The 25,478-nt window shown below is 46.7% G+C and overlaps 1 protein-coding gene across 1 annotated transcript in view; it reads right to left on the bottom strand.

The window, feature by feature from the left end:
* Positions 1–25,478, bottom strand: part of LOC118018290 (core histone macro-H2A.2) — a 49,503-nt gene that overhangs the window by 4,691 nt on the left and 19,334 nt on the right. Inside the window, exons 3-7 of the mRNA XM_035016691.1 lie at positions 9,857–9,963; positions 8,417–8,614; positions 7,253–7,363; positions 5,712–5,811; positions 778–867 (exon numbers count right to left, since the gene is read on the bottom strand). Coding sequence (XP_034872582.1) covers positions 778–867; positions 5,712–5,811; positions 7,253–7,363; positions 8,417–8,614; positions 9,857–9,963 — 606 coding nt within the window. The remainder of the gene's footprint in view (positions 1–777; positions 868–5,711; positions 5,812–7,252; positions 7,364–8,416; positions 8,615–9,856; positions 9,964–25,478) is intronic.

The following is a 25,478-nucleotide window of genomic DNA, read 5'->3' as shown; positions in this document are numbered from 1 at the left end:
CTGCCTTCGGCTCAGGTCATGGTCCCAGGGTCCTGGGATCGAGCCCCACATCGGGCTCCCTGCTCCGCGGGAGGCCTGCTTCTCCCTCTCCCACTCCACCTGCTTGTGTTCCCTCTCTTGCTGTGCCTCTCTCTGTCAAGTAAATAAAATCTTAAAAAAAAAAAAAGCCTTGAAAAACTTATGCGCAAATATTCATAGCCACTCTATTCGCAATAGCCCAAGGTGGAAACAACCCCACTGGTGAATGCACGAACAAAATGGACTATTAGCCATCAAAAGGAATGAAGCACTAAGGCATCTACAACATGGATGGACCTTGAAATGATTATACGAAGTGAAGGAAGCCAGGCACCAAAGGTCACAAAGCCTAGGATTCTGCTTACGTGCAATGTCCTGACCAGACAAATCCACAGAGGCAGAAGGCGGACTGGTGGTGGCCAGGGGCGGGGGGAGGAGGGAGGGGTGTTCACCGGAGGTGACAGGAGCGCTCCGGATCCCGGCAGTGGTGATGGTGGAATCCCATGATGAGTGTAAGTTACCCAATAGCTTTATCTCTGGCTGATCGTGTGCAAACTGACTTGAACTACCCAGACACTTTGTCATCCCCAGGGTGTGTGAATTGGTATACAAAGTCCTGCTCAAGTTCTCTGGGAGAAGCACAGGTGGGTCTCATCTAGGCTGCGGTGTATTTTGCTCGGCACACTGCATGAAGCGAGTGACGCTGGCGGGGAGGGGGGTGAGGCTGTGTTGGGAACACGGGCCCGAGGCGACGCTTACCTTCAGCAACTTCCAAAGGGCCTTGGGATTTACGAAGCTCCTTTACTGTTTCCAAGAACTCTTTGCCGCCGGCCTTTTCCAAGGCCTTCCCTGCGGAGAACAAGGGAAGCCATTGCTGTTGTCCTTTCCAAAGTCATTAGCTACACTGTTCCACATAGTTTTAGTAGGCCAGAGAACCAACCCCTCAACCACACTGAGAAAGTAGGAATCACACTTCGCAGTGGGAATCCTGGTTGCCCGTGGTCACTGCTGGCCGGGGTCTCTAGGCTTCTGTCCCACAGGACTCGGATTCTAGCAAACTCTCTCTCTTTTAAGATTTTACTTATTTATTTTAGAGAGAGCTTGCTTGCATGCAAGTGGGCAAAGGGCAGAGGGAGAGGGAGAGAGAGAATCTCAAGCAGACACCTCACTGAGCTTGGAACCCGATGCAGGACTCGATCTCACAACCCTGAGATCATGGCCTGAGCTGAAATCAAGAGTCAGATGCTCAACCGACTGAGCCAATCAGGTGCCCCTCTGAGCTGAAATCAAGAGTCAGATGCTCAACCGACTGAGCCAATCAGGTGCCCCTCTAGCAAACTCTTTTAAGGGACCTTTGAGGGAGTGATGTGCTCATAAGCAGTCTCAAGACATGAATCCTAAAGGTGATTTTTACAAAATGGAAGTACAGTGGACACACGAGGTTACATGGGTTTCAGGCATACCACACAGTGCTCGGACAAGTCTACACGTCACGCTGTGCTCACCGCCAGGGGATCCACCGTCTTGGACCGTTCGGCGCCGTTATACCATTGCCTATGTTATTCCCTATGCTGTACTAAAGGTGAGTTTTAAAAAAAATTGGGGCTCCAGTGTTCTGATCTCTGGGTTCAGTCCCCCCACTGGGTTGGCTAAATTCAGTGTCTTGGTGATTTGAAGGCAGTGCTTTCTCACAGACCCTGCAGCCTGTCTCTTGTCACCAGGTCCTAAGCCTGGCCCCAAGCCCACGGTGACAGATGACTCGGCAGGAACCTCGGGGTGGAGAGCTCGGGAGGCTTACTCCAGCTCACCACCTGTGTGTGGTAAGGCTTGCAGTCAAAGGACAGACACAGGCCCAGGGCAGCCTGCAAGGGCGTTCCTGAAACTGGGCTGTGGTTTTCAACAGAAAAATGTAGATTTGAGAGGCTAAACTCTAAGGACCTTCCTGCTGGGAGATCCCTTGAGTCTCTGACGTTAGGACAATCCTCTACTCGATATTTCGGGGTCGTGTTTCCACAGAGGCCAAGAGGAACCCCCAAGGGATGGCAGGACACCAGCAGGAAGCCCACGTCCGCACACCGGGGCTCCTCTTGCCTCTGAGATGGCATATGGGCGCCGTGTCTACACTAGACGGCTGCCACTCTTGGGTGGGGGATGAGGCCTATCCCCCCACATGTTTTCATCTTCTAATGGATTTGGTGATCTGGTGTCTGGGGCCAGTCTCAGCTCTCTCTCTTCAGAGTTATTATGATGGTGGTTAATATTCGGTTGAGGGGCTTCCCTGGGGCTTCCCCACTCCCCACCGGGACACTCAAGCGTCTTTGGAGAGCCACAGGATGGCGTGCGGATTACTGTGCATCATGTCTATTCCAGCAGCCACCGTCCCCTGGGGTTGGGAAGGTGAGGGCATCTCTTCATGAATGTGCTTGGGGTTCAGTGACATCATTTGGAAATGCTCATCTCGGGCCTTCAAGTCTCCTTTCTGGCCCTCAGACTCCTGGCCGGTGCTGATCTGCTGGGTCACAGAAGCCCGGAGAAGGCCAGGAACCACAGCCGACAGCCCTGTTCACGCCGTGCAGCAGGGGAAGTAGGCGTAAGGGGCCAAGTGGGAGTGTGTGAAGGGCAAGGCGAGCCCACCCTCTTCCCTGAAGACTACCAAGAATAACGCAACCTGAAATGTTGATGAGGGGGACTTTCTCCCTGTGGGAGCATTCCAGTGAAAAAAGGAAGGAGGGCTGGAATTAGGATACGGCCCCCACCCCACGCCACCCCCAATGAACGGACAAGCCTAGACAAGGAGCGTCAGTGAGAGACAACCGGGCGTCACGTGCCTCCTGATGGAAGAACATTCCATCACCAAGACCAAATAGTCTTGCCAAAAAAATTTGAGCCTGAATCTCATTGAGACTCTAGATCCAACTACCGATTTATAAGAAAAACAGAGAAGAAACATGTTTAACGGCATCAGGAGGATGAAGTCAGTACAATCCAGACTTGGGAAACCCTACAGGACAAACGGCCCAGCTTCCTCAACAAAATAAATTGGAAAAAAAAAAAAAAAAAAGACAGAGAAAGGAGGAAAAGATATGAAAGAGGAACCTATAGGTTATAAGAGACTGATCAACCAATTGCAATATGTGGACTTATTTGGATCCCGAATCAAGCACATTAAAAAAATAAGTTGATATTGGGCTCAGTTGGTTAAAGCGACTGCCTTCGGCTCAGGTCATGATCCTGGAGTCCCTGGATCGAGTCCCGCATTGGGCTCCCTGCTCAGTGGGGAGTCTGCTTCTCCCTCTGACCCTCCCCCCTCTCATGTGCTTGCGCTCTCTCATTCTCTCTCTCTCAAATAAATAAATAAAATCTTTAAAAAAAAATAAGTTGATATTAATGACATGATTGAAGTTTGAACGGTGACTGGTATTTGATGACATGATTTTTTCCAGTTGTGATAATGGTATTGTGATGTTGTCCAAAAGCTAGCCCTTATCATTCTGACACATCCACGGATTCGACGGTGTGAGGTCTGGGGGGCTGTGGGGTGGGTTGGCACCGAAGCAGCCTTGGTCGTGGGTTGATACTATGATAACAGAGGGGTAGGGTTTTGTCAGTCTCTGCTGCTATTTCTGTGTAAGCTCGAACTTTTCTTTAGTAACACATAAATCAAAGGGGCGCCTGGCTGGTGCAGTCGGTTAAGTGTCCGACTCTTGATTTCGGTTCAGGTCGCGATCTCGGAGTTGTGAGATTGAGCCCTGCATTGGGCTCTACACTCGGTGTGGAGTCGGCTTGGGATTCTCTCTCTCCCTCTCCCTCTCCCCACCCCTCAACGTGCATGGGCATGCTCTCTAAGTAAATAAATACAATCTTTTAAAAAAAAGAGTAAGTCAGGGCCTCATCTACAGGGAATGATTAGTTTGGGTGATGGTCGTAGAAAATGGAATCATGACGGGAGGGACCCCTTCTAAACAGCACAGCAACGGTAAAAAAGATGAGCATTTATCGAATGCTGGTGAGCTCAGCCCTGTGCTGGGCCTCATCTGTGTGTGACCCTGTTTACTCTTCACAGCACCCCTATAACACAGGCGTTATTGCTACCGTCACCTACAGGGGAGGGAACTGAGGTTCAGAGAGCTTAAGAAACCTGCCTAGAGTCACACAGCTAGGAGGTGATTTGTAAAATCCGGGACACAGACCCATCCTGACTCCAGAAGCCTTACTGCTGGGATCTGGGCCTGAGTTTTTGCTCCAGTACCTGTGTTCTTTCCACCCTATCATCCCGCTGCCATTTAAAAAAATAAAAAAATCATGATTACTTTCCTGATATAAAAATGCCAACTATAGAAATGATAAAGTAACACACTGCTACTCGTTTTTTTTTCGAGAAGCTAGGATACACGTCAAAACAGAGCTTAAGGCTAAGGCTACTGGTGGGGGGCATCTTTCCAGAGGGGAAGGGGGGTTCAGGGCAGGTGGTAGGACCGGGGCTGGGTCTGAAGAACGAAGAAGAAATTTTCACTGTTTCTGTGTGCAAGAGAAGTCCTGTTTCTCTGCATTGTGGTTCACCCGCCCTCACCCCCGAGGCTGTCCTGTCTCCTTTTCAGCAAAGAAAGTGGCCTCTGATGTCACAGGGGAAACCTGAGGCTGCCCAGAGTCTTGGGGTCCCCGGTGCTGCCCCCTGAGGCTGAGCTGCTACCATCTGCCTTAAATCCCGACCTCCGAAACAAGCCCGGAACCCCAGGGACAAAGCCCTTTCTTTCTTTGCTCACTTTACTTTTTCAATGCAAGTTTAAGGCACTTCTGTCTTAGAAAAAAAGGATAAGATGGTGACCATCCAATGTGCTATCATGTCTAGTGCCCTTGATAGCTTGCCCTCCCAGGTTCCTCCACCCAGCCCGGGGCAGCTCCCTCCACTACCCGTGAGGTAGGTGGCAGGGTCCCTCGGTAAAGTGACTCAATGGATAGCCTTACAGACAACTTCGTCCCGGTGTCCGTTTCCTTTTTACCAAAGGTGTTCTTAATTTTTAAGCTCAAAATAAATGTGGAGGTTCACCCAAAACACGTACAGCAATGTTTACAGCCACACTAATCATCGTGGCCCAAACTGGAAGCTATGCGAATGGTACCAGTGGTGGAATGGTGGGCACACTGCCGTATGTTCCCACGGTGGAATACTACACGGCCAAGAAGATGAACCAACTCCTGCCACGCTCGACAGTACGCGTGGATCTCACGGTACAAAGTTGGGCAAAAGACACAAAAGAAGACGCACTGCATGATTTCTTTTACATAAAATCCAAAGCAGAGGACAGCCATCTGTGCCGTGAGCAGACAGGACAGGGGCGACGCTTGGAGGGAATGGGGACTGGGACGGGGCAGGAAGGGGGAATTCTGGGGTGCCGGGGAGGTTCTGCCCCATGATCAAGGTGCCCGTTACACAGCTCTGTTCACTTAGAGGAAAAGTCATCAAGGTGGGCACGAATGATCTGTTTTTATAGAGCACCTCAATACACATTTCAGAAATGTATGCAGATTAAAAAGAAAATTCGTTATTTTCTAGTAATGCTGTTCGGTGACATGCAGAGTGTGACACGGTCCCCCCAGCAGAGGGTATTTGGTCGACAATGACCCACTTCAGAAGGACTTGCCCAAGCAGTGGGTGATTCTCTGGCACCTCTACCCAAGTCTCAGGACCTTACCTATATCTTCCTTGAGGTCAATTTCGGCTGTGGTTGGGTGGACAATGCCCTCCACTCTCATGGAGCCAATATGGCTGATGTCACTCTGAGTCAGGGACAGCTGCGTCAGGAAGGAAAGATGGAGAGGGTGGGGAAGATCAGATTCAATGAAAAAAATCTTCACATTTTACCTCCCATTTGTTAATTCTCTCAGTTATTTATAGCGCATGTCCACACATAGGGCTGTGGCATTGAGTGACTGTCAAGTTTGCCAGGTGTTTGGTCTTCGGTGGGCTCTTCAGAGCTCAGCGGATTTGATTTTCACTGTGACTCGGGCCCTCCCCTCTTCTTCCTTTCCCTAGAGCTGCGCCTCCGTCTCCCAGGCCCTGGGCCCTTGGTGTGGGGTGACACACGGTCGGAGCTTCTCCTAGGAGGGAAGCCCGGGCTGGATCTCCACCCTCCCCTCAGCACCCCGCATTCTTCCTGGAGCAACCCAGACCTCTGGGGGCAGGGGCGTGCGGCCGATGGACCTTGCTCGAGACACGTCATGGGCCCTGGGATTCCGACCTGCCTACGTCGGGCCACCTTGCCTTTTGGGGACCACGTTCTTGGGGCTACACTTGTGAAATGCTGCCCTAGGTGCTCACAGCTGAGTGGAATGCAGAGCATTTTCCATAGCCTCCCCTGTGAGCACGACAGCCACGTTCCCCTAGGTAAGGGAGAGAAAGCTAATCGTCATGCAACTGTGGCCAGCCCCCAGAGGGGACCTCAATCCCACCTCTTTGTTTCCCTGTGTTCATCAGTGAAAAATGAGGAACCTGCTCCATGTACGCTCTTCCCTAACACGTTCTTCCCATTTGCTTCAGTAGGGGTGGGTCCTATTACCAGGCTGCAAACATTCCGCTACCCGAGATGAGACTCACTGACTGTTTTCCTGTGTGTATCTTACTTCAGCCCCGTTTGACATGGTAGATAAATAGTCTGTTCCGTAAACTTTATGCTAGTGGGAATGAATTATTTGCATGTCTGTCTGGGCTGCTGCAGACTATTCAAACGTATAGCCCTGTTTGTTTTCTTTCTGCAATCTAGAAAGGCAAGCAGACTGAATTATTGGCAAATAATTCATTTCTAACACCCGGGATGTTCAGGAAACATATATCTCTATTTTCTTTCTCTGATAAATCACATCGAACCATGTCAGGCTGGCCTCCCAGAGCTGTTTGAGAAAGTTAGTGAAGGATGTTTTGGGGGGGCCCAGGAATGAGTGGGGCATGGGGAGTTCCCGGCAATGATGCTATTCTTTTGCCTGACCAGGAAGGTTCTCTAACCTTACCTTTGTCTGACCGATGTCAGCATGAATACTTCTCGGCACTAAAGAGCTTGTTGACGCTCACAATGTAGACCCTGTCAAAGCTCTTTAGTCTAAATGTGAATAATTTAAGACCAGAGTGAAAGTCTTTTTAGGGGAGCAAGGGATGAAGGAAGCATGGTTGCTTGCAAACAGGAGGTTATAAAAGTGCAAAAGCATTTTTATGACAGCACATTACAGTGGTCTTTATTACCTTCTGCCCTAGAACAAGGCTCTTAGAAGACAGAATGGTGAATCCATCCCCTGGCCCATCTTCAGAGGTGGAATTTGAAGTTCCTTCTTTGTCGCTGTCCTTTGGTTTGGACTGTTGGTAGAAATCAGAAGGACAGATGGGAAATAACCCAGAAAAAGCCCCAAGTGGCATTATTAAGTTTTTCCTATGGCTACCACCACCTTGGATGTGAAAGGAAGTGGTTAGGTGTTACTGCTCTGCTGTTCTTGATGGAGGGAAGCAAGGGACAGCAATACGAGGGAGAAAAAAAGGGTGCCGCCCAAAAGAAAGAGTGTTAAAGAGTTTCACAGGTACCTATATTCCTCACTCAAACCTGGACACAGATATGTTATTCTTGTCCTCTGCAATGCCCGCAGCTTATGATGGCAAACATCAGAACCAAGCAGGGTCACTCCTAGCCCACTGTTCGACCCCCCTTCTCCCCAGGATCTCCCTGGGGCACAGAGGCAGTGGAGTGGACTCTTACAAATCTTTTGTGTTATCACGGAGGTCTGTGGAATGGAAATTTGACAACCCCTGAAGCAACGTTGTCCAGTAGAACTTTCTGCGATCGTGGAAATGTCTTATGCCTAGTGAGCACTTGAAATGTGGGTAATGCAACCAAGGAACTGAATTTTTAATCTGATTTAGTTTTAATGAATTCCAATTCAAAGAGCCACATGTGGCTAGTGGTTATAGTACGGGGCCGCATATGAAAGTCTTACCCTGCAAATGGCATCTCCGAGCTGTGGTTACCTAGCACATCAGGCTATCCACATCCCACTGGCTGGACCCAGGGGACTGTCTACAGGAGACACAAGTCTGGGAGACAGAGACGTTTTTGTGTGCGATGCTGAGCTCTAAAGAGAAATGAAGAGCTCCAGGCTATCATCTCTCACTTAAGATTTTGATGGGAGCAGGGGAAGCATCTGGCAATGTGAAGACCACCCACGCTTTGGGTTTGGAAACCTCTAGTAGACCCTGCTTGGTGGTTTAAGCTCTCGTCCCAGAGGCCCTTTGCCATTTTCTCCCAGCTGAGAGAGTCCCCAGCCCGTCAGCAATGCTCACTACACCCTCATCTTCTGATCGTTCAAACTTCTCCTGTTCTCTGAGAGTCCCTGGCTCACACAGGCAACCCAGGCTCACCTTTTTGGACGTCCGTGGCTTGGCAGCCTTGGATTTCTTGCCTCCCTTCTTGCCTGATGCCGCCTTTCTTCCCCTTTTCTCTGGGGGAGGGGAGAGGATAGTTTCTGACTTGCCTTTGGTCCCTCGCTTTTTGGCCAGCAGTTCGGGATGAATTCTGGGCAGGACACCTCCACTGGCGATGGTCACTCCTTTTAGCAGCTAGAAAGAGAAATGTGTGAACTCAGGCAGCAAAGAGCTTGCTGGTTCTGGATTTCATACAGTTCTAACTGATGGCAAAACAAGTGTTAAATCTGGTCTTTGCTCTCCCAGAGGTACTGCATGATGGGTGGTTTAATTGGCTTTCCTGTTTCACCAGTAGAGTGTGTCTCTGTAGGGAGCAAGGCGTCCCATGGTCTCGTACAGAAAGCAAAACGAGTAAGGCACGATGAAAGGATAGAGAGGCTGCAGCCAGGGATGTTGCTGGGGCTGTGGGATTCCAGACAGAACAGAGGCTACAGAGCTTCCCAGGTGGGGAGCACAGCTTGACAAAACTGGGTTCAAAGGTCCATGCTAGGGCTAGACCCAGTTAACAACAGACCAGTGGTCTCCACACTCTTGTGATCACGCATTCCATCAGTAAAGTATGTTTGGCCATGTGCGTCTCCATTAATGTTTATTTTGTACATAATCAACATGTGCTACTACATTAGTGAGGTGGGCACGTCCCGAAGCAGCTCAGGTGCTCCAAGTGTGGGCTGGTCCACGGACAGGCAGTTACTGTCCGGGGCAAGAGAAATACAGAAATGGCAAGGAAGAGTCCAGAAACTTGTAGAGCAAGCTGGCAGAGGTATTGTATATCTATTGGATCAAATAGCCAAGAATTGTGGCTTGTATGTATTTGTTTTTAAAATTTTTTCTGGCAATTAGTTTTTATTGTATTTTTGGAAATTACCAGTCCATGATGGACTGGAAATAAGAACTGATTCTTTACCACACACAATTTGAGAAGAAAGAGATTAGAATAAAAATTCTTATACCCTCCTCTTATATCCCCCCTACCCTGCGGGAGGCATTCACAACACTTGGGAATTAATTCTATGCTATGAAGAAGCTTCTCCTACCCTCATCAGAATAAATCATCAATAAAATTCGGGTGAAGAAACCGTGAATAACATCTCTGCACTGCACCTTCCCCAGCCACACAAAGAGCTCGCTTCTAGAGAGGAAAAGAAGGTCTAGCAAGACTCAGAGTAGATAGCAGGTCTATTCCAGAGGCAATTTTCTATCTGAATGATAGAGCTAGCAGAATTGGTTCTTCTCTTACACTATCTGAATAATTTTTTTTGTATTAATATGCTTGGGAATTGTAGCAGAATGATTCATAGCCAACCGGGTCCACATGCGGTCATGTGTCCGGCAAACCCATTCTGTGGCTGGTCGAGATGTTTCAGACAGACGTACCTGATTGAGTTCCTCGTCATTGGCCACTGCCAGCAGGATGTGTCTCGGAGCTATCCGGGCCTTCTTGTTGTCCCTTGCAGCATTCCCAGCCAGTTCTAGAATTTCCGCTGAAATCACAATGGGGAGTTAATAGGCAATCACAGCATGGGGTCTGCGCTTTCTAGAGCTTTTCTTTGGAAATGGTCTTTGAATGTAATCACATTGATTCGTTTGTGAGTTTTAATGCCGGGGCCTGGAAAGAAATCCAGAAAGCTGGAGAGAACTCAGGTTACAGACGAGGAGGATGGTTTAGCAAGACCGGGTCTATGATCCCGTGGCAGTCTTCTAGCAGCCCTCGACATTAATTCTCCCCCACCTTCCTTAGCGTTTGGACCTCTGAGTTTTTTGTTGAGCCCATCATCACAGGAGGAAAGGGTATTTCCCAACCTGCCTTATTGATAACTGTGGTCACGTGACTAGATTCTGGCCAATGAAAGGCAGGTGTCCTCCTCTACGACACTTCTGGGAAGTGTCCATCAGTGGCGGGACTGTGCCCTCCTTCCCTTTCTGCTGGCCGGCTGAGGACGTGATGGCTGGAATTCGGCCCAGAGGAAGAACAACAAGATAGAAGGAACTGGGGTCTCTCATGACGGTGGAGGCTCCTGACTGGCCTGTCCTTACTCCTGGACTGTCTGCTGTAAACTTCTTTTGTATGAGAGAGAAGCAAACTCTCCCGTGTAAGCCACAGTGAGCAGGAGTTCATGCTGACCAATACGGAGCCCTAACACAAGACCTGTGTCTCTTCCAGTCTTAGGAGAGCAGGGCCATCTCTGAAGAGAACAGTGATGTAGGCAGAGTCTGTCTTTGGTGCCCAATGGGACACCTTCCAGAATCTCCTTTTCCTCTTCACTTAATGCCCCAGGTCCCTCCTGTCCTAAAGGAAAGTGGATGGGAAGAACTAAATTGTGGGGTGAGGAAATGCTTAACCCGGAAAGTGCATTCGGAAGGAAGGAAGGGATTTGGGATTTGGGGGGTTTCCACATATCCCTCAGGATCTGACTTTAACAAATATGTCATTTGATAAACGTAAAAGGGCTGATAAAGAAGAATTTTCCTAAAACTATCTTACGTGTCATCAAAATTTTTAGTCAAAATTAAAAAAAAAATCTATAGAATTGGTTCATGCCATCTATATGCTTTCCCCTCCTCCTCTGTCTCTTTCTTCCTCAATTTCAGAGGGATGTTCTGCTAATCAAATTTGTCCACCTTCAAAAGTATTAATGAGGCTTCCAAGAAAAATTCCTTCCCTTAGAAAGCTAGAGGCAATGTGCCCATGTGCTGTCTCACTGATAATGTGGTGGCAAAGTGTGTGTGTGTGTGTGTGTGTGTGTGTGTTGGGAGAATTTGCTGGTACAACGGCATAAATACCAAGCTCTAAAATTAACAGGCAATTCTGTGTGAGTCTTTACAATCAACCTAATTTCAAATAAATAGCACATGAAATTGCCATCACTCATAAAAATCTATGGCAATAAAAAAACTGCATAAGTATGCCATATTAACTAAGCAAATGTGATTAACAAAAAATTAGAATAAAATATGCATTAGAGTTAAATATTTATATAGAATTTCCATAATGAAAAGTGCTAAATCACTGCAAATTCATTCTCACAATATCTTTTCCAGGTTATTAAGCAATGAATATCGTGTTTACCAACAATCCATTTATACGGTGGTCGTGTTTTTGGAATCAAAGGCTGGGGGACTGTAGTTTGAGAAGTATGAGCACATCTGTTGGGACAATGGGATAGAGTATTTGAAATTCATGCCCTATTAGGTCATCTGGTTGGCTGCATTCAAGCTGCTGCCCAACCCTTTCTTTCCCTTACAAGAAGGGTACCCATCACAAAGAAATGTAGTTATAAAGCTTTCACTAATAGGCTGGCTTTTTCGACTCTAGGTTAAAACGTACAGCTCCCCATTGTGCACAATAAAAAAGAGTTGCCTGCACCTGCTCATCTTGGGGGCCCCACACCTGGGAGGAAGGAGCACTCCTCTCACCCTTTTTTCTAGATTGGATGGGGGTGTCAAGGAGCCTCCCACTTTTAAGCTTCTGAGCAACAGAATTTAATTTAGCACCTCGGACTACCACTTTCCTAGCCATGTCACCCGCACTTAGAGGACCTTAAGCGTCCTGCCAAGTTCCGCAAATTAGCTATCAGCATGAGAGGCTGGGCTAAATGGGAAGCCCTACAGACTTGGAGCCTTCAGGAAGTGCCTGAGGTCGGGTTATTTTCAGCTTGACAGACAGACAGATGCATGGACATTGGATTCACAGATGGACAGCCCGCCGGAATCCAAGGCAGCCTGGCCAGAGACTGAGCGAGTGATGCAGTGGGCAGTCCCGTGCGGGGCACACAGGCTCGGCTTGGCCAGCATGCCACTGGGCTCCCGTACTAGTCCTTCCCAAATCAGTTAGAGGAGAGAAAAACCTCGATTCTGTGCTCTAGCGCAAAAGCAGAGGTAGACTTTTGCTCTAGAAAGAGAAAAACTTCTTAATAATGCACAGCTGAAAATCTAGACCAAGGACTTCCCTGTTGGATATTTGGTCTGACCATTCCTTGGGACAAGGACTTCATGGTTTAAATGTCTGAAATAGCATTAATTATTATTAATATTTTCAAGTGTTATTATGACCAATATATTCACACGAACTATAAATGTTTGTTACATTCTTGAGTGATTTTATTGATCTTGAGAACATAAGTATCCTTCTATTGGCAATCAGTAGGAAAAATGGATGTATATAGCACAAATTTGTTTTGCTGAAAATTTTGTGAGAAGATTATTATTCTGTTAAGTGGTGGAGACTTCCATGGAAGTCTATAGACTTCTATATTCTCGGAAGTCACACTTCCAGCAATAAGAACCATCTGAAATCCAGCTTAGAATCTGGTCGTAAAAAAAATGATTTCTGTAGCCAAAAGAGAACATGGTGGAAAGCTCATCATGCACATAATCTTGGAAGAGTTGGGTCCTCTCATTTTGTCCACAGTCTAAACCAACATTGGATACCCCAGCCCGCAGGAGATGGGCAATAGTGCAGTAACTGTCGGGCTGGGACAGAGGGCACAGAGTGGCCACACTTTCAAGACTGTCTCCTTCCTCAACCCCTTCTTCCTTGCCCATTTGCCCATGAGGTGATGGTGCCCCCAGGGGTCTGTCTGGGCCCCCTGGTCTGCCCAGGCCATGCAGTCTTCCAGGGAAACCCCATCCATTCACGGCTCTAGCTTCCCACATGCCCATGCCACCAGATCCGCACCTCCAGTCCTGATGTGACGTCACCTGGACAGCCTCCCTTGGGTGTTCCACAGGTAAATCGAACTCACCACGTCCCCAAATCCAAATCATTTCCTTGGGGGTGGCAGCTCTATCCACACACAGCTCCTCCCAGAGACCTGGGAATCCTTCCCTCCCCTTCCCCATCTCACCTCCTCTTGGCCTCACGAGTCACACACATTTGCCCCTCTTCTCCGCACCTGCTGCCATTACCTGAGTTGAGGCCCTCTTCTCTTTGAGCCCAGATAGTTGTCATGGCTGTCCAAATGGTTTCCCTGCCCCCATTTTTGTCTTCCTCCAGATCCATGCCAACAAGGCCACTGCTGGCCCATAGGCACCTCTGTACAAATTAGACGACCCTTCTGCCAGATACTTTACTTCCCTGATTTCGTTAGAATAACACCCTTTACTGCCATCTGCTGGCAGTGCTCATAATAAATATACAAATCTTGGAGGTCTATGAGTGGAGTGATACTCCCTTTGCTGCGGGTCCTTGCACAGTGTACAACCTGCACAACCGTACATGCGGCCCTGGATGCCAAAGTGATCTTTTCAAAACATAAATGTAATAAATGAAAATTAGTAGATAAAGAAATGCTTGCTGTTAAATGGAGAGACCCGACTGTCTGGAAATGATGTAAATGATGGGTTTCTATGTGACACAATGACTGAAGATGACCTGAAATTCAAGCTTTTTTAAAAACCTATTTGTCCTATCAATTAAAAATATGTTACAGAACGTTTCCTCATTACAAAAATGATTTAAATTATTCATTTTCAACATCTTACATTTATGTTATATCTACTGTTGGTAAATACAAAACTATTTTCCAGAATTGGGGGTTTGCTTTTTCAGTCCATCTTCCCTCACTTTTATTCGAGATGTGAACTGGACCAACACTTACAGATTGACAAACTGAAGTATGAATGTGATGTCCATTCTGGGAGGCTTGAGGCTGTCTCAGGTGGAAGGGATATTCTAGATGAGCAGTTTAGCATGCATCTGCCACCAGGTTGTACAACCTCCTCCCCCTTTCTTGGGACTAGAAACACTGCATGGCTCTAACATCGTGGTGATGTGTGAACCCGGGTCCTGTCTGGAGAGATCACGCAAGGCAGACTGCTCTTTCTCCCCCAGAGTAGCTGAAAATTTGTGCGACTTTCTTTTTTAGCGAAGTAGCCCCCAGCCTCCTCTTACTGGCCATGCCTGTGACTCCAGGTCCCCTTTCCAAGGCACCGAGTGAGGAGAGAGGACCTTCAGAGCCCACAGTCATGAATCTGAGGGGAGACGTAAGCTGGCCACAGGAAATCACCCACACAGGCCCAGCGGGTCCCAGAACATCAGCTGTTTTATGAGGAGACAGTGAAGGTGATGCTCTGTGCGTGTAGGAGGGTGTCGGCCAGAGGCTGTTGTGCCTATATGGGCTCCTCTCCTTCTGGAAGCCAGAGGAGGGACCTACCCCCTTCAACCAGAACCTCCAGCCAGCTCCAGAGGCCCCAGGGTCCCCAATTCCCCAATGGGCCACTTGTCTCCAGCATCTCTAGCTTCTCTCCCTCTGCCAGGGATGCTGCACCCTTGTTGGTGCCAGGAACTCCTTCGGTAGTCTGGTGAGGCCCATGGACCGCTTCTCAGAATAAAGGGTTTTTTAAAATTGTGATAAAATATACAGAACATGAAATTTACCATTTCTAAGTGAATAACTCAGTGGCATCAATTACATTCCCAGTATTGTGCAACCGTCCCCACCATCCATCTCCAGCGCTTCCGCATCCTAAATGGAAGCTCCGTGCCCATTAACTATAATGCCCATCCCCCTCGGCCCCTACAACCGCCTCTCCATGCTCTGTCTCTATAAATTTCACTGCATCAAAGTGGAATCGTGTAAAATTTGTCTTGTTATGTCTGCGTATTTCGATCTCATTTTGCAGAAAGTCTTCAAGGCTCAGCCACATGGAGCAGGTTTCGGAACTTCCTTCCTTTTTAGGACTGAGTAACATTCCATTGCATGGACAGACCACGTTTTGTTTACCATTCATCTGTTGATGGACACTTGGGTTGTTCCCATTGTTTGGCTACTGTGTATAATGCCGTATGAGTATTTGTGTATAAGTGTCTGTTTAAGTCTCTGATTTCAATTCTTTTGGGCGGGCATATACCCAGGAGTGGAATTGCTGGGTCATATGATAATTCCACGTTTAACTTTTTTTTTTAACTTAAGCATTTTATCTTTAATTCCAATATAGTTAACAGAGTGTAGTATTAGTTTCAGGTGTACAATATAGTGATTCAACACTTCCATACAACACCCGGTGCTCATCACAACAAGTGCACTCCTTAATCCCCATCACCTATTTCACCCATCCCCCCACCCACCTCCCTTCTGGTAACCATCAGTGTGTTCTCTGTAGTTAAGACTCTTATTCTTGGGGCGCCTGAGTGGCTCAGTCGTTAAGTGTCTGCCTTCGGCTCAGGTCATGGTCCCAGGGTCCTGGGATCAAGTCCTGCATTGGGCTCCCTGCTCAGCAGAAAGCCTGCTTCTTCCTCTTCCACTCCCCCTGCTTGTGTTCCTGCTCTCGCTTTGTCTGTCTCTGTCAAATAAATAAATAAAATCTTTTAAAAAAATAAAAAAAAGAGTGACTCTTGGCTTGTCTCTCTTTTTTTTCTTTTGTTCATTTGTTTTGTTTCCTAAATTCCACATATGAGTGAAATTATATGGTATTTGTCTTTCTCTGACTGACTTATTTGGCTTAGCATAATACTCTCTAGCTCCATCCACAACATTGCAAACAGCAAGATTTCATTCTTTTTGATGGCTGAGTACTATTCCCTTCTTTAACCATTCATCTATCAATAGATATCTTGGGTTGCTTCCATAATTTAGCTATTGTAAATGATGCTGCAATAAACATAGGGGTTCATGTATCCCTTTGAGTTCATGTTTTTGTATTTTTTTTGGTAAATACCCAGTAGTGCGATTGTTGGATTGTAGAGTAGTTCTTTTTTAATTTTTGAGGAATCTCCATACTAGTTTCCAGACTGGCTGCACGAGTTTGCATTCCCACCAACAGTGTACACGTGTTCCTTTTTCTCCATATCCTGGCCAACACCTGTTGTTTCTTGTGTTTTTGATTGTGAGGTGATATCTCATTGTGGTTTTGATTTATATCTCCCTGATGATGAGTGATGTTGAGCATATTTTCATGTGTCCGTTGGCCGTCTGAATGTCTTCTTTGGGGAAATGTCTACTCATGTCTTCTGTCCATTTTTAAATTGGATTATTCGTTTTTTGAGTGTTGAGTTGTATAAGTTTTTTAAAATATATTTTCTTTTTTTTTTAGATTTTATTTATTTATTTGACAGAGAGAGACACAGCGAGAGAGGGAACACCAGCAGGGGGAGTGGGGGAGGGAGAAGCAGGCTTCCCGCTGAGCAGGGAGCCCGATGCGGGACTCGATCCCAGGACCTGGAATCATGACCTGAGCCGAAGGCAGAGACGCTCAACGACTGAGTCACCCAGGTGCCCCTAAAATATATTTTCGATACTAACCCTTTATCAGATATGTCATTTGCAAATATCTTCCCCCATTCAGTAGGTTCTCTTTTAGTTTTATTGATTGTTTCCTTTGCTGTGCAGAAGCTTTTATTTTATTTTAAAAGATTTATTTATTTTAGAAAGAGAGAGAGTGTGCACACAAGTGCACAGGGTGGGGGAGGGCTAGAGGGGAGGGAGAGAGAATCTCAAGCAGACTCCCGGCGGAGCATGGAGCCAACATGGGGCTCCATCTTGGGGCCCTGAGATCATGACCTGGTCCGAAATCAAGAGTCAGACACTCAACCGACTGATCTACCCAGGTGCCCCACAAGCTTTTTATTTTGATGTGGTCCCAATAGTTTAATTTTGCTTTTATTTTCCCTGCCTCAGGAGACATATCTAGAAAAATGTTGCTATGGCCAATTTTAGAGAAGTTATTGCCTGTGCTCTCTTCAAGGATTTTTATGGTTTCAGGTCTTATATTTAGGTCTTTAATCCATTTAAAGTTTATTTTTGGGTATGGTGTAAGAAGTGGACCAGTTACATTCTTTTGCAGGTAGCTGTCCAGTCCTCCCAACACTATTTGTTGAAGAGACCATCTTTTTTCCCATCGGATATTCTTTCCTGCTTTGTCAAACATTGACCATATAATTCTGGGTTCATTTCTGGGTTTTCTACTCTGCTCCATTGATCTTTGTGTCTATTTTCCTGCCAGTCCCATGCTGTTTTGATGACTACAGTTTTGTAGTATAACTTGAAGTCTGGAATTGTGATGCCTCCAGTTTTGTTTTTCTTTTTCAAGATTGCTTTGACTATTCAGGGTCTTCTGTGGTTCCATACAAATTTTAGGGTTGTTTGCTCCAGTTCTGTGAAAAATGCTGTTGGTATTTGACAGGGATTGCATAAAAGCTATAGATTGCTCTGGGTAGTATGGACATTTTAACAATACTTGTTCTTCCAATCCATTTCTTTTTGTTATCTTCAATTTCTTTCATCAATGTTTTATAGTTTTCAGAATACAGGTCTTTCACCTCTTTGGTTAGGTTTATTCCTAGGTACTTTATGATTTTTGGTGCAGTTGTAAATGGCATTGTTTTCTTAATTTCTCTTCCTGCTGCTTCATTATTAGTGTATAGAAATGCAACAGATTTCTGTACATTGATTTTGTATGCTGCGACCTTACTGAATTCATTTATCAGTTCTAGTAGTTTTTTTTGTGGGGTCTTTAGGGTTTTCTATATAGATGTCATGTTGTCTGCAAATAGTGCAAATAGTTTTACTTCTTCCAGACCAATTTGGATGCCCTTTATTTCTTTTTGTTGTCTGATTGCTATATCTAGGACTTCCACTACTATGTTGAATAAAAGTGGTGAGTGGACATACTTGCCTTATACCTGACCATAGAGGAAAACCTCTCAGTTTTTCCCCATTGAGTATGATGTTTGCTGTGGATTTTTCATATAAAGCTTTTTATTATAGTGAGGTATGTTCCCTCCAAACCGACTTCTTTGAGGGTTTTTATCATGAATGGATGTTATACTTTATCAAACGCTCCTTATGCATCTATTGAAATGGTCATATGGTTCTTATCCTTTCTCTTACTGATGCAATGTATCACACTGATTGATTTGTAAATATTGAACCACCCTTGCATCCTGGGAATAAATCCCACTTGATCATGGCGAATACAGTTTGCTAGTATTTTGTTAAAGAATTTTGCATCTATGTTCACCAGAGATATTGGCCTGTAGTTCTCTTTTTTTGTGGTGTCTTTATCTGGTTTTGGTGTCAGGGTAATGCTGGCCTCACAGAATGAATCTGGAAGTTTTCTTTCCTCTTATATTTTCTGGAATAGTTTGAGAAGAATAGTATTAACTCTTCCTTACATGTTTGGTAGAATTTGCCTGTGAAGCCGTCTGGTCCTGGACTTTGTTTGCTGGGAGTTTTTTCATTATTGCTTCAATTTCTTTGCTGGCAACTGTTCTGTTCCAACTTTCTATTTCTTCCTGCTTCAGTTTTGGAAGGTTATAGGTTTCTAGGAATTTATCCATTTCTTCTAGGTTGTCCAATTTGTTGGCATATAGTTTATTTTATTTTTAAAATTTATTTAACAGAGAGAGACAGCGAGAGAGGGAACACAAGCAACAGGCAGAGGGAGTCCCTGAGCAGGGACCCTGATGCGGGGCTTGATCCCAGGACCCTGGGATCATGACCTGAGCTGAAGGCAGACGCTTAACAACTGAGCCACCAAGGCGCCCCAACATATAGTTTTTGATAATACTCTCTTATAATCCTTTGTCTTTCTGTAGTGTTAGTTGGTATTTTTCCTCTCATTTGTGATTTTCTTTATGGGAGTCTTCTCTCTAGCTCTTTTTAAATGAGTCTGGCTAGAGGTTTATCAATTTTGTTGATCTTTTTGAAGAACCAGCTCCTGGTTTCATTGATCTGTTCTATAGTTTTTTTAGTTTCTCTGTCATTTATTTATGCTCTAATCTTTATTATTTCCTTCCTTCTGCTAGTTTTGGGTTTTGTTTGTTCTTCTTTTTCTAGTTCCTGTAGGTGTAAGGTTAGGCTGTTTATTTGAGATTTTTCTTGTTTCTTGCGTTAGGCCTGTATTGCTATGAACTTTTCTCTTAGGACCACTTTTGCTGCATCCCAAAGATTTTGAACAGTTGTGTTTTCATTTTCATTTGTTTCCATGTACTTGTTTATTTCTTCTTTGATTTCTTGGCTGAACTCTCTGTTTAACTTTTTGAGGAACCACACACTGTTTTCCACAGCAACTACACCAGTTTACCTTCCTACCAGCAATGCACAAGGGTTGAAATTCTCTACCTCCTCATCAACAATTGTAATTCTTTTAATAACCACCCTAATGAGTGTCAGGATAAACTTTTAAATGCATAAAATAAAATACATAGGATGACAAAGAAAACCAATGATACTGAAATGTAATTTCCAAAGTATTAAAAAATCTGGAATATAGCAGTCTGTGTGCTTCTTTATTAACACATTAAGTAACAAGATCTAGTGGCAGGTCTAATAACTACTGTGATTTTGAAGTAAGAAATATAAATGATATTTCTATATATCTGTAACAAGGTGACTGTAATAAGAAAACATCAGTGATTTCAATTGGTCAAAAAGCCCCAGGTGTTGTTGACATGCCACTGTGGTTTATTGCCCACATTCATAAAGGAAGGAAATGCTGAAGTTCAGGTTTGGTTAGGGAAGCTGAAGATTGAATGTGAAGACCCCAGGCTCAAGCCTCTTCCATGTCACACCCTCTCCCACCTGCCACATCACCAGCTGTCAACCTCTCTCTTCCCCTCTTCTGAGCCAAACTCCCTAAAAGAGTCCCCACCCCCTTTGTCTCCTGTCCCATCCAGCTCCTCAACCCACTGCAGTTTGGCTTGGATCACCCACACCATCCCCATCAGGGTCACCATGACCTTGAGGTGGCTAGATCTGTTGTCCTGGTCTGGTTTTATTGGCATCCCTACTGATGGCTACCTTTCCTTGGTTTCCCAGACACTGACTCTCCTGTGAGCCATTCCTCCCTAACTCTGCTGCCCTCCTTAGCCTCCCTCGCCATGCTCCCCCCACTTGGCCCAGAAACCCGTGCAACGTGGGTGCTGCTCCAGCTGGTCCCAGGCTCCCCAGTCTTGTCGCCGCACTCTCTCTGGGTGGCCTCACTCGCTCAGCCGGCCTTTACTGCAGTCTGACCACGATGCCCCCATCTGTACTTCCAGACATGCGCAATAGGGCTTCACTCAATAACAGCACTAGCCCCAGGGGTGAGTTGCTACCATGTACCCCAAGCAATGCTAAGCCCCTTTTGTGCATTGTCTTATGTCGTCCTCACCATGACACTATGAGGGTAAAACGACACACCTCATAGTCCTCAGCTGATAAGTGGCAGAGCCAGAATTTGTCCTCCAGGGCACCTTGCAGAGACCCGAAACCTATGGGCCCCCCGCTGAGCCCCTCACCCTGCACCCTGTTTTGCCCCCATTGTTTCCTGCTTCAGCGACAGGTACCATTCTCATGGACCAACTACTTTCCTCTTCTCGTCCCCTTGGCCAGTCCTCTTAGAGTGGAGTCCTCATCTCCACTCCTCAACCCATAGCAGCTTGGCTTGAAGAAAGTAGCCAGCCCAAGCCTCAAAGATTCATGCCTTCTTTGATGCCCTTCCCCCCATCCAATCCATCACTGAGCAGAGCTGACTCTAGCCCCCCACTTATCTCTCCAATTTGTCCATTTCTTCTCATCATCCCCTCTGCATACCCCTGTCCTGGCCACTATCAATTCTCAGAAGTGACACAAAAACAGCCCCCAATGGTTTCCTGGATTCTGATCTTGCTTCCTACCAACCGTTCACCTAAAGCCCAAGTGATGTCTCCCAGATGCTCCCTCCTCCTTTCTATACCCATGTGTACATGTGTGTGCATAACATACACATTTTCATCACGGCCCTCAAGGATCCGCCTACCCATTACCCATCTCGTCTCTTACCCCCTCCCATTTCCCAGCTCTGCTCCAGGTAAGAACCTCCTCCAGGTTCTGGAAGGGACCACACACTTCCTCTAAACTTCGGGTCTTCACCCTCGTTTCTACCCCATCTGAAAATCTCCCCCTAGCTCAATCCCCCATCAGAATCTACTAATGCCTACTAATTCTCCACCCTGCCTGCCACCAAAATAATTTGGGGGAGCTTTAAAAAAAATCCTGATGCCTAAAACATACCCCTAGAATCTCTGGAGGTAAGCCTAGTCCTCAGGATTTTAAACCAATCAATGTAAGAAAAACCAGGGTTGCGAACCTGGTTTTGGTCCTAACAACTCTTACTTTACAAGAGGCAGCCCCCTGCACCCCACCTCACACACGCTTTCCAAAGCTCTCGTCACTTCCCTGCCCAGCATGCATGCCAACTTATTGTGCTGTGCTTAATGCTCCTCAGCCCAGCTGGTCAGCAAGCCCTGCCTTCCGAGGCAGGACCCAGTCTCTCTGTTTTCTTCTGCATCTTCAAGGCCTGATCCGAAGGAGAAGCTCAGTTAAGATTTGTGTCATGAATGTTGACGGTCATTTCAAGGGTGACAGGACGCTCTCATGCTTTGAACCTCCTTTCATAAACAAAATCAATTGATGGCCACCACCCCACCCCAAAAGTAACAACCCCCCCCTTTTACTTACTCAACAATGGCCTGCAATTCTACTAATGATGATTCATTCTTTTGGCTTAAAACTTTTTGTTTCAGTAAAATGAAGTACAGCCCCAAAATATAACACATTAATGGAGTTGGTCATTATCTTTGCCCTGAATGATTTCATCAGCTCTTAACAGAAGGGACAGCAGAAGAATGACCATTTATTGAGTGTATCCTATGCACCAGGCATTTTATATACGTTAGTTCATGAATGGAGTTAAATGAGTTAGGTCTGGAAACACCTGAAACTCAGAGAGGTTCAGGAATTAGCCCTAGGTAACAGAGCTGGTAAACCGATACACCAGATTTAAACTGACAGGAAGGGAAGGAAGGGACACAGAAAATAGGCCTGGGCTTCAGAGGACCCACCTCACCTCCTCCTCTTGGCCCAGGACCCTGCTGGCTGTTGGGACTGGCCCCGGGGACGCAGCGTTAACGGCAAAGGCCTCCTTCCAGGTGCTCATCCTCTCTCCTAGTTCATGTCCAACACATTGGCAAACCCTGTTGGCTTTGCCTTCACAATATACTGGTACTCTGACCGCCTCTCGGTACCTTCGCTGCCCACTCACTGGATCTCTGCAAGAGCCTTCTTGCTACTTACCCTGCTTCCACCCTGGTACCCTCTCCCCACAGGGTCACATCACTTCCACCTCCGCTAGAAACCCTCCAGAACTCCCACTGCAAGCTCTGCTCCCCCACCCGCCCATTCTCCTCGGGCCTCCTCTACAGGCCAAGCCCCTTCCTCGGCCCCAGCGTCCAGCCCACTGGTGCTCCTCCAAATCCCTGCACCCGCCTTCCCCCTGCCTGGAGCACCGGCCGCAGACACGCGCATGCCCACTCCCTGCCCCGCACCCAGCGGGGCCCCTGACTCGCTAGCGCAATTCACACACCCCGCTCGCCTCCCCATTCCCGAACATCTCTCTCTCCTTCCTGGCTTTGTTTGTCCCCTAGCTCTTGTCACCATCTGAGAACTACACACACTTCACTTATTTGTTTGCTGCTTCTCCTCCCCAGAATGCACCTGCTCGAGGGCAGGGATTCCTGGCTGTTTGGTCTGTGCTGTAGCCTCAGCATCGAGAGCACCGGGCATATAGGAAGTGTTCAACAAAAGATTGTTGAGTGAATGGAGAATGATGAGTAATCAATTTGAAAAATTGGTTCTACTTTGGGGGATATTATAAGTCTTTAAAGATGTGCTGGCTCCAAGTCCAGAGTGTGCCGTCGGGGCTTTAGTATGCATTGCTATGGGGTCCGGTGGCTCTAATCCGAGATAAATTAAAAATCATATCAGTGGTCTGATTCTAATACCGGGGAAGAGTCTAAGGAATTGCTGTGTACACTGACATGTTGATGCTTAACAAGTATTTGTTAAATGAATGAACAGGAAAACATCAGCTTTTATCGGAACCATAGACTACAGAGATGCCAGTGATTCAAAAGGCCAAAGTTTGTTCTGTTATGCACCAAGTTTAGACCTTCACCGAGTGGGGGCAAGGGATATACTTAACTATTGTTTGAGTATACCAACATTATAATGGGGCAATGTAGTGTAGTGGAAGTACGCGGCTTAGGGTCCAACGTCCTCAGGGAACCCCCACTCCCTGCTTGGAGGCTATAGGATCTCTGGTTACTCCGTGTCTCCCAGTCTCACTGGGTGATATGCACCTAACAGGTAGTTTTAAAGCTTCGTTCACCTTTCCTTCTCTGAGCCGGCAGATTTTTCCATCAGATTCCCAGGTCCCATTCCAGACCCAGGGAATCAGACCACAGGGTGTGTATGTGGGGTGGAGGTTGCGAGGGGGGTGCAGCCAGGATCCTGTCTTTTAAACAAGCATCCTCAAGCGTTTAGGCTGTTGCTGCTACAAGCCTGGCTAGAGTCTCGCTCCTCCAAGCGGTCCCTGGACCAGCATCAGCATCTGCTGGGAGCGCATTAGAAAGGCCGGGTCTCAGGCCCCACTCCAGACCTTGTCAACAAGATCCCCGGGATGGTTGGCGCTTTGAAAACACTGCTCTCTCACACTTGATTGGACCAACTTACGGAGCCCTCCCCCCCTTCTCTCCAACCTCCTAAAGGGTGCCGGTGAAAAACTTTTAGCCCAGGGACAAGCCTTTCATTTCACAATAAGGGACAGGCTTAAGATGCCAAGGTCTGCCTGAGGAAGCTCCAGGGAGAGAAGGCTTCCACGGGTGGATCAAAGCAAACCTTTCATTGCTAACATTGCTTGGTGACAGATGGGGTACCAAGAGGGCAGAAAAGGATCGAGCATCAAAGAGCAGGAAGAGATTGCTCTTTAGGGAGAAGCAGGAGGGGAAGAGGGACCTGGGGCCAGAAACTGGGCCCAGCGTTGCCACACCCATGGGTGCTCATGCTGTGGCTACAGGGGGCTCGGTTTCTGGGGGAGATAGTTTGGGGAGGTTTGCTTTGCCCAGAGGACTGCCCAAGGGATTTAAACCTGGCACCTGGGGGATTTGTTAACCTTGGGCAGAGTCAAAGACATTGTTGCTTATGGCTAAAATGACCCGTCAAGGAACTAATCACACTTACTTATTCATATTTTTATTTTTATATATTTTATTTATAAATATTTTATATATTTTTATATCTTTTAAAAGCGTCCTTGAAATTTTGAAGTATGGTTTTTGTTTAACTGTGACAGACCAACAATAAGAAAGCTAAACGGTGGGGGGTTGCCTGGGTGGCTCAGTCAGTTAAGTGTCCAACTCTTGGTTTTGGCTCAGGTCACGATCTCATCGAGATCGAGCCCCGTGTCGGGCTCTGCGCTCAGCGGGGCGTCTGCTTGAGGCTTCTCTCTCTCCCTCTGCCCCTCCCCCCACTTGTGCACTCTCTCTCTTTATTTAGAGAAATAAATCTTAAAAAAAAAAAAAAAAAAAAAAAAGAAAGCTAGGGGCGCCTGGGAGGCTCAGTCGGTTAAGTGGCTGCCTTTGGCTCAGGTCATGATCCCAGGGTCCTGGGATCGAGCCCCGCATCGAGCTCCCTGCTCAGCGGGAAGCCTGCTTCTCCCTCTCCCTCTGCCTGCCACTATCCCTCTTCCCCTGCTTGTGTTCTCTTTTTCTATCAAAAAAAAGAAAGCTAAACAGGAAGTTACTCAAATATATAAAGACCACACACAGCAAAAATCTCATCTTAGTAAAAAAACAATGTTAACAACCAATATGGGAAATTATTTCTCATGGACCATTGTACGCAAAGGAGAGTGCAACTAGAACATTATGGGCTTCATGGACCTGGCTGGAGCTGGTTCTGATGTGGGGTCCACACTATTTATGGACAACAAGCCCTAGTTCCTATACACCAGGACACCCAACGCTCAATCAGGACCTCGAAGCAAAGTGAAGACCCCCTGTTACAAAATGAGTAGCACCCCGCATCCTCCACCCCCAATCTTCCCTGGAGTTTCTCTTCTGCGGGAACCTAGACTTTTACGGGCTGTGTTAGCCTAAAGCAAGACACACCTTTTCCATGGCTGGTCTAGAAAAGCCATTTGATGGTGCTTTCTCTTCTTTCCATGTTGATTACCTGTCATTATGCTCTCCCCTAAAGGC

Source organism: Mirounga leonina, unplaced genomic scaffold (assembly GCF_011800145.1).
Source record: "Mirounga leonina isolate KUSES-001 unplaced genomic scaffold, KU_Mleo_1.0 Mir_106, whole genome shotgun sequence".
Taxonomy (NCBI): domain Eukaryota; kingdom Metazoa; phylum Chordata; class Mammalia; order Carnivora; family Phocidae; genus Mirounga; species Mirounga leonina.
This window is presented reverse-complemented; position numbering and strand designations above follow the sequence as displayed.